The sequence below is a fragment of the Betta splendens genome, chromosome 22, assembly GCF_900634795.4.
Source record: "Betta splendens chromosome 22, fBetSpl5.4, whole genome shotgun sequence".
NCBI classification, from domain to species: Eukaryota; Metazoa; Chordata; class Actinopteri; order Anabantiformes; family Osphronemidae; genus Betta; species Betta splendens.
Window position 1 is genome coordinate 10,453,387 of NC_040900.2, and position 13,572 is coordinate 10,466,958.

Below are 13,572 nucleotides of genomic sequence, written 5' to 3' on the forward strand. Positions count from 1 at the left end.
GCCAGCACGTAGCGGCCTCGCTCGTGCCCGCCGCCATGACTGACACCTATTGCCGAGACATGAGATAAATAACAAAGAGCGTGTTGGCTTTGCTGACTCACTGGCGCATATGTCAACGCGCGAACGTGAACAGTGCCGGGTTTGATTTAAAGAGGTGCCGGTCTCACACAGATTTATATCATAATAATGTTTACCGGACACATTTACACAACCGGCATTGTTTGAACGAATGGAGATTAGACAAAGTAACACACAGAAGACGTCACCTGCACACTTAGGGAGCGCTGTCAGACAGCTGAGCAGGGAATCAGCAGTCGCCACCAGCTCCCAGCACGACCACAGCCACAACGCGCAGCAGCTAGCGCAGCTGAGTGGCTACTGTCTACTGAGCTTAGTAGCAAACCCGCTGACTGTTATTAGGGGAGGAGAGATTGTGCGCGGCTGGATGTTTTAGGAGAGTCTGGGGAGGTAACAAGTTGTAAAATGAGCCTGATGCGGCGTGAGCGGGAGGGGAAAACGGTCGACGTGCATATTCCTTAAAGCCCCCAAGAGTACGCCGGTCTATCGGCTTTTCTGCTAATCTCTTCAACAAACAGCGAGGCCGCCCCAACAAAACGCAAAACGCCAGCACCCCCCTCTCCATCGTCCGACCCCACCTAGAGTATAGAGCGGTGAGCGCGAGGCCGCCTCAGTATTTAGCCGCGCGGAGATTACGGCGGCTCGATAAGGCGGAAGCCGCTGAACGTCTGAATGCTTATCTGGAGCCCACTAATGATGAAACGCGTTATCTGTGCTGCGCTCAGCGCTCCTGCCTCCCGCCGCCCGTCCGCACGGGGACGGAGCGATAGGTGGCAGAACGAGACGGAATAAAGTGTCGGGATCAGCGTTCTTCATTGCGCCTCGAGCGACGGTACTCGAGGCCGCGCCGCTTCACGACTTTGTGGTTCCTCCGCAGCCCGTCTCATGTTCTTCTTTTACCCAACTCATAGCAAACGCTGCCAAATTGCCCTTTATTACTCCACCCGTGATCTCTTCAGTCTAATTCCTTTATCTTTTGAAGTACCTTTTTCCCCGTTAGAGGGTCTGAAGACATGCAGTTGAACGTTGCCCTCATGGCAACTCGTGCCAAGTGTGGTACAGTATGACACATTCCGTGGAGTTGCATCTACATGGGATCATAAATCCAGCCCAGCAATGAATAAATCATGCTGGATGTGAAATTCTGCCACAGGAAAAGCCCTGTGAGTGTGAGCGAGAGGGAGCGAGCGAGTCCCATCTTATGTAACAGCCAGGGCTGCATTCCCAGGCATCTTGTTAGAGGAAGCCTCTGAACTGCTCGCGGTTGCCGTAGCAACCCGCTCCGAAGGTCCCATCCTCTGCTGTCTCCGCGAGCCGCCGAGGAGTTCGGAGAAAACGAGAGACAATCTGATATTGTCGCGCTGTTATTATTTGCAGGGATGACGCAAAAGAAGAAGAAGGAAGACAATAAAACACGAAAATCAATTGGTACATCCAGCGATGCACTGAATGAACTATTAAGGACTCCACTTCTGTTTCCTGACAGATGAGAGAGTAGGTCCAGACTAACCCGCCATCCCATCGCTGAACTGATTTTAAAACGCGACAGGTCCCCTGAGCTCCGAAGGCATCCTCCAGAAGACAATTGAAATCCCTTCCCCTCTAATGTTATTTTCCTCTCTGCAGACCGCAGCGGCCCAGAGAGCGGGGCCGAGGGCGGGTGGGGGTGGTGTTGGGGGGGGCAAACATAATGACTGTTTGGAGATAGAAGCGATACAGACAGTCCGATTCAGATCCTTGTCTCTCGCTCGCCCCTTTCTCCACAAAGTCGGGTCGGGAACGCGAGCGCCGCAAAGTCAATCAGCGCGTTAAATGATTTGCTGTGATGTTAATCTGGGCAAAATCTGATCAGAGGAATTAAATGTGCCGACAACATCTGAGGGTAGACGCTGATAAAGTAATGGCCTCTGTAAAGTCCTAATTGCTGTAGCACGAGGAGAATATGAACCGAACCCGATGCTGCACTGGACCTTTACGCGTTTGTGCACACAGGCAGTGAAACGCATTGATTTTGGCGGAGGAGGAGCCCTCTGGGGGGCGGAGGTGAACTTGGCCACATCTGACAGTAAAATGTAATTATCTTAAGTGCCCGTCCCAGTGTTTCACTGGTTAATCCCACAGCAGTAAAACCAAACAAGGGCTGGTGACAGTGTCCCAGGTGCAGAACAAAACCTATTAACAGGCCGGTGCCGGGACAAGCAAAAAGCAGATCGGAGGATTCATGCCATCATTCAGCGGATTTTAGCACCGTATGTTTATCATCTTACCATTATATGACATAATTACAGCGTATATAACCGACTGTGTGACCCGATGAATGGCATTTGAGTAATCTGTTGCTTTGAATATGCATTGGTAGATGAAAATAAATGAAAAAAAATCTAAAAGGTGCTGAGAAGAACATCAAGCATTAACGGCCCATGGGTGGTCCAACGGTGGCCTTTCATGGGATGAGAAGGGTTCCGACCTACAAAGGTCACACGATCCAGTGCTTTGCAGTGATGTGGAAGCTAATTTGGATTTTACTTACTCAGGTACAGATGAAAGTGGTAACGAGCCATTTATGAATCTATGAGGTGATCAGACCTGCTTCATAGTCAGACTGTAGCGCGTGCACACAGCTGATCATTCCTATTGTGAATCTTCCATTATTAAGACTTACGCCTCAGGATTCTGCTGAAGCTCAGTCTGATGGCGTCTGTCTCTAAACTGTTTAAGCGGAAGCGCCACCAAAACGGGCTTTCATCCCTCCGTCCACGCACCTCGTTTTGTTTACTTTACACTTTGAGATGGGGGGTTGCTTGGAAACAAAGCTGCGGCACATCACAGCCAGGACCGGAGTGTCAGTCTGCACCCGGGGCCGCGTGCTGTCATGAGGAGATGTAGTTGCGTCCTCCAAAGTCAGCGTTTCTATAGCGAGCACATCAAAAGGCCCATTTGCCCACAAATGGAGAACAGGTCGGTGAAGCTTTCACTATGCCATAATCCACTATGTACTGGTCCCTTGTTTCATATTGTATGTAAACACTAATCATCCATCTCAAATTTCATTCCAAGTCCAGATGTTGCAGCTTTGGGACCTTTTGTGAGGAGCAAATTGTTCCTGGGAAGTTATGTTATGTATTTACCATATGCACCTACGCAATGCAACAGTTAGTTTATTTCACCATGAGCACAGAGACCCAGAGTCAATACAAAAGAGTTCAGGTAAGAGTAACATGTTCCTCACTGGCTGTTTTTTTCCTTCCTGTTCCTCATCAGAGGCGTCGCGCAAGTCTGGGAAAACACGAATTACAAAGCGTTCAATATTTGCAGGCGTGATGCAAAATCAACAAGCCGGCGCGTTCGGCGGTGTCTCGCTGGAGGAGGATGTGATCCCACTGTCAATGAGAACGAGCGCTCCCGGGATCGTTGGCGGGGAGAGCAGACTCGGAGCCGAGAGGGCGGCGGGAAGCGGGCGCCGTTGGAGACGAGGCGACGCATCCTTATGATGGATTAACGCTGTTTTGTGGGAATTAACAGCGTCCACAGGAAACATGCCGTGAATCCGCTTTACTCAATGGTCAATTTAATACAATTTAATACCAATTAGGTTTCACTGTCATACTTTAAAGCAGCCTGAACGTGAAGAATGGGAGGTGGTTTAATTGATGCTGATGCCCCCCCATTCAGCCCTGTGCTGTTGCCACGGGGTTCGTCCATCTGATAAAGGCATCAGATAATAACTCATTACCTCGAGTTATTAATGCTGTGTTGTCTCACACAACGCGGGGCATCGCTCACTAAGTCCTACTGGGCTGCTTAGTGCAAAAACATGATAGCAAACAGATTAAGAGGGATGGATTCGCAAACGCTGACTGAGGTGCGTTTCATAGGAGCAGGGTGAGGTCTGCGCGGCGGCTACAGGATGCGAGTATATCCAATCAAAAAGGGCCGGAGCTAATCAGAAAGTTTATGGACTTTGCTATGAGATTGAGGAGAGGTCACCCTGTGCCGGCTCCATGTGCAACCTGAGAAGAAGGTGATCTCTTCAACTTGCCACTAAAATACTGTAATTAGTAAGGGACGAACCTACAGTAGGTGAGTGTTATTTCACAATACTGTAAATCTCCGGGGCTGTCGTCGGCTCCTCGCCTCCTGCCGTTGATTAGAACAGACTGCAATAAATCAACTTGCACCAATCTGTTGTCCTGCGGCCTCAAAGCTGCTGTAACCCACGCAATGAAGCAATAAAAATGACTCGCTGACTCAAGCAGAGAGTGAGGCAGCGACTGGAAACAAAAGGCAAAGAGTAAAAGAGATTTCCTCCATCCTGACAAAAGGTTTCCATTTGTTAATTCAATTAATCATATATGTGTTTGAAAGGGCTCCGTTATTGCTCAGCAGCCGCTGGGCGTGTGTTAACTGGAGCGGAGGAAACACCGCCGTCGGCCGGTCGGTCGGCTCACCTGTGCTGTGCTCGCGTGGCCGACAGTGATAGACTGTTTGATTGTTGGACTGAACATTTAAGTGGGCCGGCTGTCAGGGTGTAAAGTGTTTCACGGCGAAGCCAAATTAAGTATCCGCTCTTTGAAAGCACTTGGGCTCAGCTCAACGCGTAGTGACCCCCTGCTGTTACGAAATGTCCGTCAGCGCCACCTGAATCATTGCGAATTCACACAAAATGCTAAACGGGCTTAATTCTACCGCAGGCAGTTTAAGACGTCTCACCCACAACTAATGTGACTAATGTGGAAGTCGGACTGAATACATTCTGGTGACACACATCTGATGGAGGGCAATGAGCCGGCCCGGCTTCCTGCCACGAGGTTTAACCCGGAGTGACCTTGGGCCGGGGAACGAATGTTTCGAGGACCCCTCGGGGCAGCAGCGGCCTTTGGGGCGAGGACACGGTACACACCATTAACCGCTCTGATCCCAGATCACCACGGCGCCGCGCTGGTGCTGGTTATCGCACGCCGGCCCCGCCCCCCCGGCTGCTGGGTGCGAAGGTCAGCTCGCCACAGGATGGAACACAAGGAGGACTAAATGAAAACAATCTAATGCTGCGACATTAAAGATGCCCCTCCGGTAGTTACTGGAAGGATTCTCCTCCGTATCACCAATAAATCACTTCCAGAGACGACTTCTAAACAAAACCTGTGTGGGAGGAGAAATCATTGCGAGTGAATAAACTTCACTCACGGATGATTCAAAATGGGCCCTGTCGGGGAGGGAACGGAGGAGGGGAAGGGGGTGTGGGGGGTGGGAGCAGCCCGATCTCACAGAAGTGCACTTTTGTCATAAATTGTTGCTGAAAATAATGACAGTCCCCTGCAGCAGTTGGAGCTGCGAGCATTGTTCCTCCCCTGGAAAAGTCCGGATGGCGGAGCATGAGATGGTTCCGTTTCGGAGCAAGGAGAACAGGCCGACGGCTGCCTGCCCTGTGTCACTAATGAGGGACAGATCTTAACGATGCATGAGGACACATACTATGGCTTAGAAGGAACTTGAGAACAGCTCCTCAGAACCGGAGACCGACATCAAATGATGATGACAAGAAAATTAGATACGACACACAGTCGCCGCCCTTACGTGAGATTCAAGCTCTGGGTTTGCGGCGAAGCACGTTCCCTCGGCTTGACTCCGGGTCCTCTGAGCACGCGTGCATTATGTTGCTGCAGCGTTCTGTTCTGGCCGGAGGCAATGACTTCTGGGCCGGTGGGAAATCAGTCAGACTTGCTCAAGTCACTTTGCGTTCACCTGAGCAGCACCGAGGTTAAGATCTAATAGAGCCTGCAGATAGAGCAGTCACTTAAGTCCCCCTCGGTTCCTGCAAGTGAACATACCCGAGCAAATCATCATTAAAGGCACTGTATTAAGCACATGGTGGGTGACACTAGGTACAGGAATCCCACAAAAACAGCCTTATTTCCTGTTGGCGGACGTGCTTTTCAGAATCCGGTGCTACTGGGCCAAATATGCAGCTAAACAAAGAGGCTGCAGAGCATGATAATGTGATTTCGCTGCAGATGCTTGAACCGGAGGAGCCACAACAAAGTGAGAGGTAGTATGAAAACAGCACAGCCTAAAAAAATAAGGGGAAAGAAGAGTAAAAATAGCCCCGATGCTCCACTGTAGGATGTGTGTTGTGTGTATTATCTCTGGCGTCACGGTGATTCAGCGCCGCTGAAAGACTTACTGCCTGTCACAGGCCTCAAAGGGCCGAGTCTCCCCGTTATGTAAAGTCAATGTGCTCCTCTGTGACCTCGAGCGCCGTGAGCTCATGGAGTCGCAGGCGATGCCGTCGAGGGACAGAGCTGCTCGGCGAACGTTATGACATCAGTTCAGCCGGAATTAAAAGAAAAACACAAACGCAGCCCATGTTGAAAGCAGCGGCGGAGGAGACGACAGCTGCAGTGGGAAAAGCTTGGAGACGGAGAGCCATATGCTTGGATTCAGAGCGGTGAGAACAGTTCATGATTCACCCTGACAGTGGCCATCAGTCTTCCAATCCGCTCTTCCTGAGAGCCGAGGGCCTATACGTCGCAACGGGGCGCTCGCTGTGCATCATCCCATATCGCCGGCGCTGTCTGACGCCTGGCTGGCCAAGCAATACATCTGAGGAGGCTTCATGAATTAAAAAAACAGACGCAGGCTTAAATCCAGAGTCCGTGGTCCGCGAGCAGCAGGTTCGAATTCTGAACGAGCCTGAGCAAATGAGATCAGGTCACATGAAAAGCATCCCATTTCACACAACTTTGAACCGGCTGGATGGTATAATTCTCACAACACAGCCGAGATACACGAGGGAACACTCGAACCGTGTGGCTTTCAGTCCGCACACGTGGAGAACTTCAAAGTTTTTCTATGCCTCTGTACCGATGTGTGAGCAAGAGAAAGACAGTGTCAGCTACGTTGAGCATTTGCTGCTTTGATTGGTGAAATGAGCAAAATGAAACAATCTGCTAACTGAATAATTTAAGCCATTTTCATGGCTTATTTAAGTTGAAGTAATGCATGCAAAGAGGATTTCAATCGCATGAAGCAGACACAAAACAGGAAAAGCATGGAACCATTGCAGATTGGTGGTTTTGCAGGGGGCAGTAAAGAGTGACGGACACAACTGGGACACACTTCTTGTTGTTATGGCAACTCTACGTTTCTGCAGTCAAGTTAAGACGTTAACACTTAAATGTGCAAAATCATTGTTGCAACAATCTCATGACATGATTTAAACACTATCTATCTATCTATCTATCTATCTATCTATCTATCTATCTATCTATCTATCTATCTATCTATCTATCTATCTATCTATCTATCTATATATATATATATATATATATATATATATATATATATATATATATATATATGTATTTTTTTTATATGTACTGTACATATAGTGTAGATACTTCCTGTTAGTCACTGCTCTTTCCTCTGGTGTTTAAAACTTCACTCTAAATTCCACTGACCTTGAACACTAATGATCCACGATTAATCTTGGTAATTTGGCAGATTTCAAAATTATTACAGCATCTGCACTCCTAATGCGTGGGAGGTTTTATCTCGCTTTCTCCTCTAATTATTACCAAGTTAACCACAAACGAAGTGGGACTGTTCTCGCTGCTGCCTTCACCTATCCGAGCGATTAAAGAGGAGTGTTTGGCATTTAACCGCCTCCATCAGACAGCAGCTCAATAATGTGTGCACCAGGAGCGGGATGATGACACAACCCGTGGCCAATTTACACTGTAGCCCAGCCTCGGGGAGCTTTTCCCAGTAATGAGACCATTTGCATGCCGACGGTCAGTTGCTCTTGTTATCGCCGCGAGAGCCCAATAAAACCAGCGTGAGCAGCAGCCGATCAATTCAGAAGCATCACTCTCACTCCATTGACTGGATTCTTTCTGGGCACGTGGCGCTCGCGGGCGATGTTTGACGAGCATTTGAAGGTGTTCGCCGGTGAGTCATCCTGCTGTGTCATAATAGGGATCCACGCGAAGCGCACCCCACCAGAGTCGGTTCAAACTTCCCCGTGATGTTTCTGCTGCTCGTCAGTCTTTCGCCTGGAGTGGTGTCAAGCTTTGCCCCCTCACTGGCTCAGGATCCTCTCACAGCAAAGTCGCTCTCCCCCGCAGCTATTTCAGCTGAACCCGAACTCGAACTGGTGCTGCTCACCTGGGACACACACACACACACACACGCGCACACACGCACACGCGCACACGCGCACACGCGCACACGCGCACACGCGCACACACCTTCTTCTAAAGAACTACTGTGATGGTGGTGAATGGAGAAGGACTCTGATTTGAACACTTTCTCCAGGTCTGTCCGCTGTAACACTGGCTTTTCATCAGTGCGGCTGCTGATTCTTAGTGACTAAGTGACAGACACGTCAAGAAAGCCAGCCAAGAGATGCCCACAAATGCGCTGCATCATGCCTCTATTCAAACTCAAGCTCGTGTAAATCCGAGCCTCCTCCGTCGCAGCGCGTTGAGTTGATGACGGGTTTGTATGTCAAGTTTTTAACTCCACTCGACGCATTAAAAGTTCATTTCAAACGTATTGTAGAGTTGTATGAGTGTAAAAAATACACACACACACACACACACACACACACACACACACACACACACACACACACACACACACCACAGCAGGCTGGGAGAAGCGTTAAGAGTGAAAATAAGAGCTGCTTTTGTGTGATTTAGAAGAGGAGGTTTCAGAAAGCTGAGAGTGCAACTTGATGGTAAGCTTAAAAGACTGACTGACTGCTGCAGCCTCACTTGCCGCCTGGCGAAGGACAAAAAAAAAACGCCGTTTAAATAGCATGTTTTCTTAATCCCACATCGCCGGGCAGCTGAAGGCAATCTTCTCATATTATATTTTCCCCTCGCTCTCCTCCTCCTCCTCACTCCCTCTCTCTCTCTCTCTCTCTCTCTCTCTCTCTCTCTCTCTCTCTCTCTCTCTCTCTCTCTCTCTCTCTCTCTCTCCGATTGCTGATAATGACGTACTGTAAAAGCTGCCGCTCTGTCGTCCTCTCAAACTCCAGGACCCTGAAACATTAGGGTGGTCTCTCAGGGCTGGAAACAGCAACCCCGGCGTTGTGCTGTTTGGCTGAAAGGCTGCTTGGCTCCTTAACCGAAGACATTACGGCGCATGGAGCGCGGCCAAGGTCTGCTGGCGCGGCCCAGCGTTGGAGCGGAGAGGCACGACTTGTCGAAGCCGAGGCCAAGAGTTGAACATGCCACCGCGGGGATCAGAAACGCCAGCGTTTTGGGATTTCTAACAGTATTGACGCGCCACACTGAATGGAACAATAATGAAGTTGTTACAAGCAGCTCGGGGTTAAACCGAAATCTTAAAAGAAATGTATGTTTTATTGCATTAAAGGAAAACCTTTAGAATTGAATCCAGTTGTTTTCTGGAGTTTAGGGGTCAAAGGTCGCTGTAGCCTCACATCCACTACATGCATGTAGCTCAGTATCTCATAGCCCACAACACAATGTACACATATTACTATATTCTCCTCTTTTGAATGGCTTCATTTAACAAACGGATTCCATCTGACCTTTGCAACCTTTTCCAAGGACTCTGCTCTGCTACAGTTTGTAGTTTCACAGATTGAGGTTTGAAACTACAACCTTGCTCATGATTCCTAGTAGATGCTACTATCCATGCAATTGATGATTACTCAATTCACAACAGTTGTTTGCACTTAATTGGCATTTTCACTAATCACAGCCTAATTCAATATACTGTAGAACTGTGTTCCTGGTGGAATGTGCATAATCTATAATTCTAAGAAATCACCCACTTCCCTCACAAAAAACAACAGAGGCTCTAAGTAGATACACTGTAATGCTTAAATATGGAGGAGGTTGTGAACCACAATGGCTCAATTATAGTGTAGAACACTAAACTATACCATAATGAGGAACTGGGTGTTTAATGGTTTGTAGTTCACTGCACTGGCCTTGGTCACTGGGACTTAGCGGGAGAACAGTAACTGAAGCAAAAGCTGCAGCTTCTTTACTCGAAGAGAAGAGTGGAACCTGGGGCTCGGGATGCACATACTGTACCTCTACTTTAGCTCAAATATAAAAAATAAACATATACAAATATAAAACATTTCTGTGGGTGGTCTATCATATAGGTGGCAAAACAAATGATCGATGCATATGAATGAGGAACTGACGTTTTCCACCCTTCACCTCCCTCCAGCCTCTTTCTCTGACTCTGAAAACCATTTTCTTTGTTCAGGGTCTCGGTGAAGGTCCACTTAATGTGGCGACGCTTGAATTTGCTTTTGTCTTCGGGCCGAGAGCCCATGCATCACGCAGCCAACAGACGCCGGGGCTCTTACTTTGATCCGACAAACAGCTGTGATTGCCTTGCTGTTTGCCCCGCGTGAGTCATGAAAAATGAGAGTGACGCCAGACGTGGTCTTATTTGAATTTTCATTAAAGCTATAATGTATTCTGGGTGCGAGCGGGTGCGAGGATTGAATAGTCTGTCAAGATGAGTCCACTGACCAGACACTTCATAATAATGTTTATGTTTAAGGGCACCCCATCTATGAAAACCTCCTCCCTGTCCCTAATAGTGTGGGAGCTATAATTCAGACTCGCGGCTTCCACCACAGCAGGAGGAGCAGCTCGTTCAGTCAAGTGTGTTCCTCCATTTTTCAGAGCGTGTTTAAAAAACCTGGCTTGTACTTTCTCTCACTTTGGATCTCATTGCATTTCTGGAGCACAATGCAAAGCAGCAATTGGCAGATCTTTAAAAAAAACAATCCAATGAAATAAAGGCTTTCCAGCACAACCATTTACAACACTCCAGAGCCATTCATGCACGGATGAATATGATCAGTGACCAGCGCTATGGACGCTGTAGCACACTGCTAGAAAACGACACGAAAAAAGAAGATTTGTCCTCAAATCTCTTCTGCTACACAAGACAATTGCATTTTATTTATTTCAGCAGAGTCAATTTACAAGATCATAGATCAAGGGGTTAAAAACTGCTCCTGGCTCCTCGTTCTGGACAAAGACGTGCAAACGTGCTTTCGCCTGAGTCTCTTCCCTTTGCTCCATCACAAGCGTGTTTCTCCTCGCTTGGTTTTGAACACGCATTCAACAGTTCTCGCATATCTGACGTAAGATTTATGACTATTTGAAGGTACTAGCCTGAAACGTACACAGCAAACGTCGGGCCTCTAGCGCCCCTGTAGAAACCGCTCGCACGTCCTCTCTCCAGGGCTGATCTCTGAGGGAACCCACGCGTGTCTCTGTGCAACCCGGAGCTACTGTACAGCTGCACAAACGCAGTACTGTACACACACACACACACACACACACACACACACACACACACACACACACACACACACACACACACACACACACACACACACACACACGCGCGCGCCCCGTCCTTCCCGAGGCCTCCCCTCCCTCCCCCCTCTGCCTGTCTCAGCAGGAAGGTCACTGGCACACAGTTATCGTGCTCAATTTGATTATATCTTAATCCAATCAAGCAAAGCAGAGAGAGCACATTGATTTTTTTTAGACATACTGTAGAATAATACTTATTGGACTTACAGGCACATGTGATCTGATTCCTAGACAAGGTTACGTTAGGAGAGAAAAAAAAAAAATCACATCTGTCACTGGGTCATTTCTAAATCCGTCCCGTCTGCGAATGCAAACAAGGCCCCGGGGTTTTATTCGATCCAAGTCATTACGAGTCACGTTTAATAAGCACAAGACCCGACAGCACGAAGCAGATTCAACATGTCACGTTACAAGAAGGGCGGAGAAGCGAGCATCACCTCAGGATCACCAGATCTGGGCACATGGAGGAGATGAGAGCTAGCCAGCTTTCAGGCGGAACCCGTGAACGCACTGCACATAATGAGCGCATGCAGAGGCAAATGTGGTTAACGAGCACAAGATGCGTCCTTCAGCCTTCGTGCGGCCGATCGATGAGGTGAGAGGTGAGAGGGAGCAACCTGCAGTCTGCAAAGCAGCACGTGGGCCTCCGTGCAGATGGAACCCGAGCGCTTTGCAGACCTGAGGACTGAGTCGCCTCCGCTCTCTCTCTCTCTCTCTCTCTCTCTCTCTCTCTCTCTCACAGAGCGGGCGCACGACGGGCCGAGAGATGACGGCGGCGGGAGCTTCTGGGAGACGGCGGCGCCCACTCACCTTCTGGTTCGCCGCACAGCGTGCACTGCGATTCTAAACGGGGAGAGACAACAGGAGATTAACACAGGCGACGCACACGCGAGGGTCTGTGTTTGGGCTCGTGTGTGCGCGTGTTTAAATGCCACCGTCCCGCGCGCGTGTGCTGTAAATGTTAACTGCTGTTCAAGAATCCGCACCTCTCGGTTTAGCGCGCACGCTGATGCTCTGATGCTTCCGGCGGAGCTGAAACTCAGCATAACCTGTCCATCGGCCACATGTGGCTGCATGGAGTGACAACATGATGCAAAGACCGGCATCAAGGAGGAGAAGTCATATTGCTTCGATTCATCACTGCCATGTGGTGAATGTATGAGCACAAAAGCCAGGAAGGTAAAAAAAAAAAAAAAGGTAATGATCCAGTTTTATGATCATCACTGCATTAAGCAGAGACCCAGCTTCACGTTCATCATGTACGTTGACACTGTTTGATTTCTGTTAATCCTCATGCAGGCATACAGTAACACGCTCATAATCTAAATTAGTATCTGCACAATACGGGCGGCACCGTTAATGAACTAGCAGTCGCTCCCATGAGCGATGTGGGCAGCGTTGGAGAAATGATCCGAGCCTATTTTAAACAAACAACATCGTTAAGCGGGTTTGTTCTTTTCTGTTCTGGCGCGACGAGCGCCGCGTCCTCGGGCCTCGGCGCCGGCAGACGGCCCCTCAACAGCTGCGGTGAGTCTCCAGGGTGTTTGGTTAGGAGTCCCCACACCCAAGCTCTCGCTGCTGATTGGAAACGCACTGAAGTCATGAGCTCCTTCAAGTGGAGGCCACTAAAAAGCTCCATCACCAGCTTCATCCAATAAAAAGCTGCACCTTTATTCGGACCTTTGCTTCCTTAATGCCTTTATTTTGGCGGTGGCGTCCGTCCTGACAGTCTGGACTACGGGCCAGCTGCAAAAGAGAATTTACTGGTTTAATTAGTCCTTTTTTTAACTTTCCTCTCCCCACAGTACAATTCCGCGAAGTAAAAGCAATTGGTTCTATTCGTTTGTCTTGCCAATTTAAATTTAAAGCTCTCCTGAATTTCCCCGTGTGGAGCCCACATCGATCCCAGCCGGAGCAGCTCTGAGGTAGTTCTCCTTCGCTTTTCGAACCTACGGGGCTTTCGTACGCTGCGGCTTTTGAGGATAAGGGATCGGGTTTGTCCAGAGATGATGTCGCTCCTCAAGCTTCATAACAAAAAACACCAAACGTCGAGCAATTAGAAATAATCCAGCGGTACATGTGAATCAGGATCAACGCTTCATGGGGATAA

The 13,572-nt window shown here is 48.8% G+C and overlaps 1 protein-coding gene across 1 annotated transcript in view; it reads right to left on the bottom strand.

Moving 5' to 3' along the window:
- dlgap2a (discs, large (Drosophila) homolog-associated protein 2a) overlaps nucleotides 1–13,572 on the bottom strand; it is a 94,462-nt gene that overhangs the window by 35,274 nt on the left and 45,616 nt on the right. The window contains exon 5 of the mRNA XM_055505911.1: nucleotides 12,273–12,305. Within this exon, the coding sequence (XP_055361886.1) occupies nucleotides 12,273–12,305 (33 nt within the window). The remainder of the gene's footprint in view (nucleotides 1–12,272; nucleotides 12,306–13,572) is intronic.